This window comes from Lepidothrix coronata, unplaced genomic scaffold, assembly GCF_001604755.1.
Source record: "Lepidothrix coronata isolate B3197 unplaced genomic scaffold, Lepidothrix_coronata-1.0 Scaffold199, whole genome shotgun sequence".
NCBI classification, from domain to species: domain Eukaryota; kingdom Metazoa; phylum Chordata; class Aves; order Passeriformes; family Pipridae; genus Lepidothrix; species Lepidothrix coronata.
Genome location: NW_016690379.1, coordinates 768,912 through 770,734, shown reverse-complemented (window position 1 = coordinate 770,734; position 1,823 = coordinate 768,912). Strand labels below are relative to the sequence as shown.

General features: G+C 66.5%; 1 protein-coding gene across 1 annotated transcript in view; it reads left to right on the top strand.

The window, feature by feature from the left end:
* The first annotated feature begins 97 nt into the window (after positions 1–97).
* TMCC2 (transmembrane and coiled-coil domain family 2) overlaps positions 98–1,823 on the top strand; it is a 24,779-nt gene continuing 23,053 nt past the window's right edge. Inside the window, exon 1 of the mRNA XM_017832122.1 lies at positions 98–216. Within this exon, the coding sequence (XP_017687611.1) occupies positions 130–216 (87 nt within the window). The 5' untranslated portion in view covers positions 98–129. The remainder of the gene's footprint in view (positions 217–1,823) is intronic.

Here is a 1,823-nt window from a genome sequence, read left to right as displayed (position 1 = left end):
CCGCCCGGAGCCGCCGCCGCCCCCCGCGCCCCCCGCGCCCCGCGCCCCGCTATGAAGCGGTGCCGCTCGGACGAGCTGCAGCAGCCCGAGGACGATCCCGCGGCGGAGCCGCCGCCCGGGCACGGCGGCATGGAGGGCAAGGCCGGGGAGGCGGCGGCGGCCAGCCCCGAGGCGGGCGCTGTCCCGCCGCAGCGCTCCAAGCCCCCCGACCTGAAGGTGAGCGGCGGGGACGTCCCGCTGGGACACGGGCTGGGGGGGAGGATCCCGATGGAGCATCCTATGGGATGCTGAGCGCCCCGCGGGGTCGCCCGTGCGATGCAGCTCGGGGGGTGCCGCCGTCCCCTCCCCACGGTGCCGACCCTGCCACAGGTGTGACCTTGGAGGGTACGGGATGGCTCCGGGACGGGGGCGATCCCGGGAGGAGAGTGCTTCAGGGATGGGGACGGTGCTGGGGTGGGGAGGATCCTGGGAATAGGGTGCTCCGGGGGTGGGGAGGGTCCTGGATGAGGATGATTCTGGGATGGGGATGCTCCTGTTATGGGGATGCTTCTGGATGGGGATGCTCCAGGGATGGGGAGGGTCCTGGAATGGGGAGGCTCCTGGAATGGGGATGGTCCAGGATGAGGATGCCCCTGGGATGGAGATGGTCGCAGGATTGGGATGCTCCTGGGATGAGGATACTCCTGGGATGAGGATGCTCCTAAATGAGGGTGCTCCTAAATGAGGATGCTCCAGGGATGGAGATGGACCCAGGATGGGGATGGTCCTGCGATGAGGATGCTCCTGGGATGAGGAGCTGGTGGGATGAGGGTGGTCCCAGGCAGGGGTAACAGGGCTGTGCCCCCGCAGAGAGCCCGGTACATCCCTGCCCGGTGCGGGGGGGACGCTCCGGGAGGATCCGGGGCTGCGGCACCGGGAAGTGACGGTGTAGAAATGGCCCCGAGGCTGCTCCTCCCGGGCCTTCGGGCTGGGTCCGGTCAGGGAGGAAAACAAGTTCCGCGGCACCGCAGCGCTTGCGGGAGGGAAGGAGGCGATCCCGAGGGAGGAAAGGAGGCGATCCCGAGGGAGGAAAGGAGGAGGATGGGGCGGTCCCGTGGGAAATCGGACGGAAAATTCCCGCGGGTTTGGAAGCAGGAGCAGCTCCAACCCCCCGGCTGTTCAACAGGGTCCCGCTGGCGAGGGCACAGTGGGGTTTCATCCTGCAGGGATGAATTCCCTGCAAGAAAACTCCTGGAATTGGGGGTTTCCAGGCGCTGCAGCGGCCGCGGGTTCGCTGTGGTGACACCGTGGTGGTCACACAGTGGTGGTCCAGAGGTGCTGCTTCCACTCCCCGGTTTCAAAAAGGCCTGGAAAAAGTGGGAGATGTCCCTTGGCACCCCTGGGCAGCCTGGGATGCAGGGTGGAGTCCCCTGCTGTGGACACCCCACCCGGCTGCTCGGCCTAGAAGGTCTCCCCAGTGTGGTCAAGGTCATGTGGAAGCCAAAAAGCAGGTCCAGGGCTGTCAGTGCCTACAGGCATACCTTCCAGACAGGCACCAGGGATTGAAACCCCGGTTCCTACAGGAGAAAACTCGGCTGCTTTAAGCACAAGAAGCCCTGTGGCTGCAGGATGTGACACACGAGGCCTTTCCCTCCATGTCCGAGCAGCAGCTCCTGCTCCCGAGGCTGTTTGGGCTCTGCTGTCGTGGGGTACAAAAAACGGCTGGAAGGGAGAGCCCCGAGCCAGGGCAAGGCACATCCATGGGCTGTGAGGGTGGGGAGGCCCTGGCACAGGTTGCCCGGAGAAGCTGTGGCGGCCCCTGGATCCCTGGAAGTGTCCAAGGC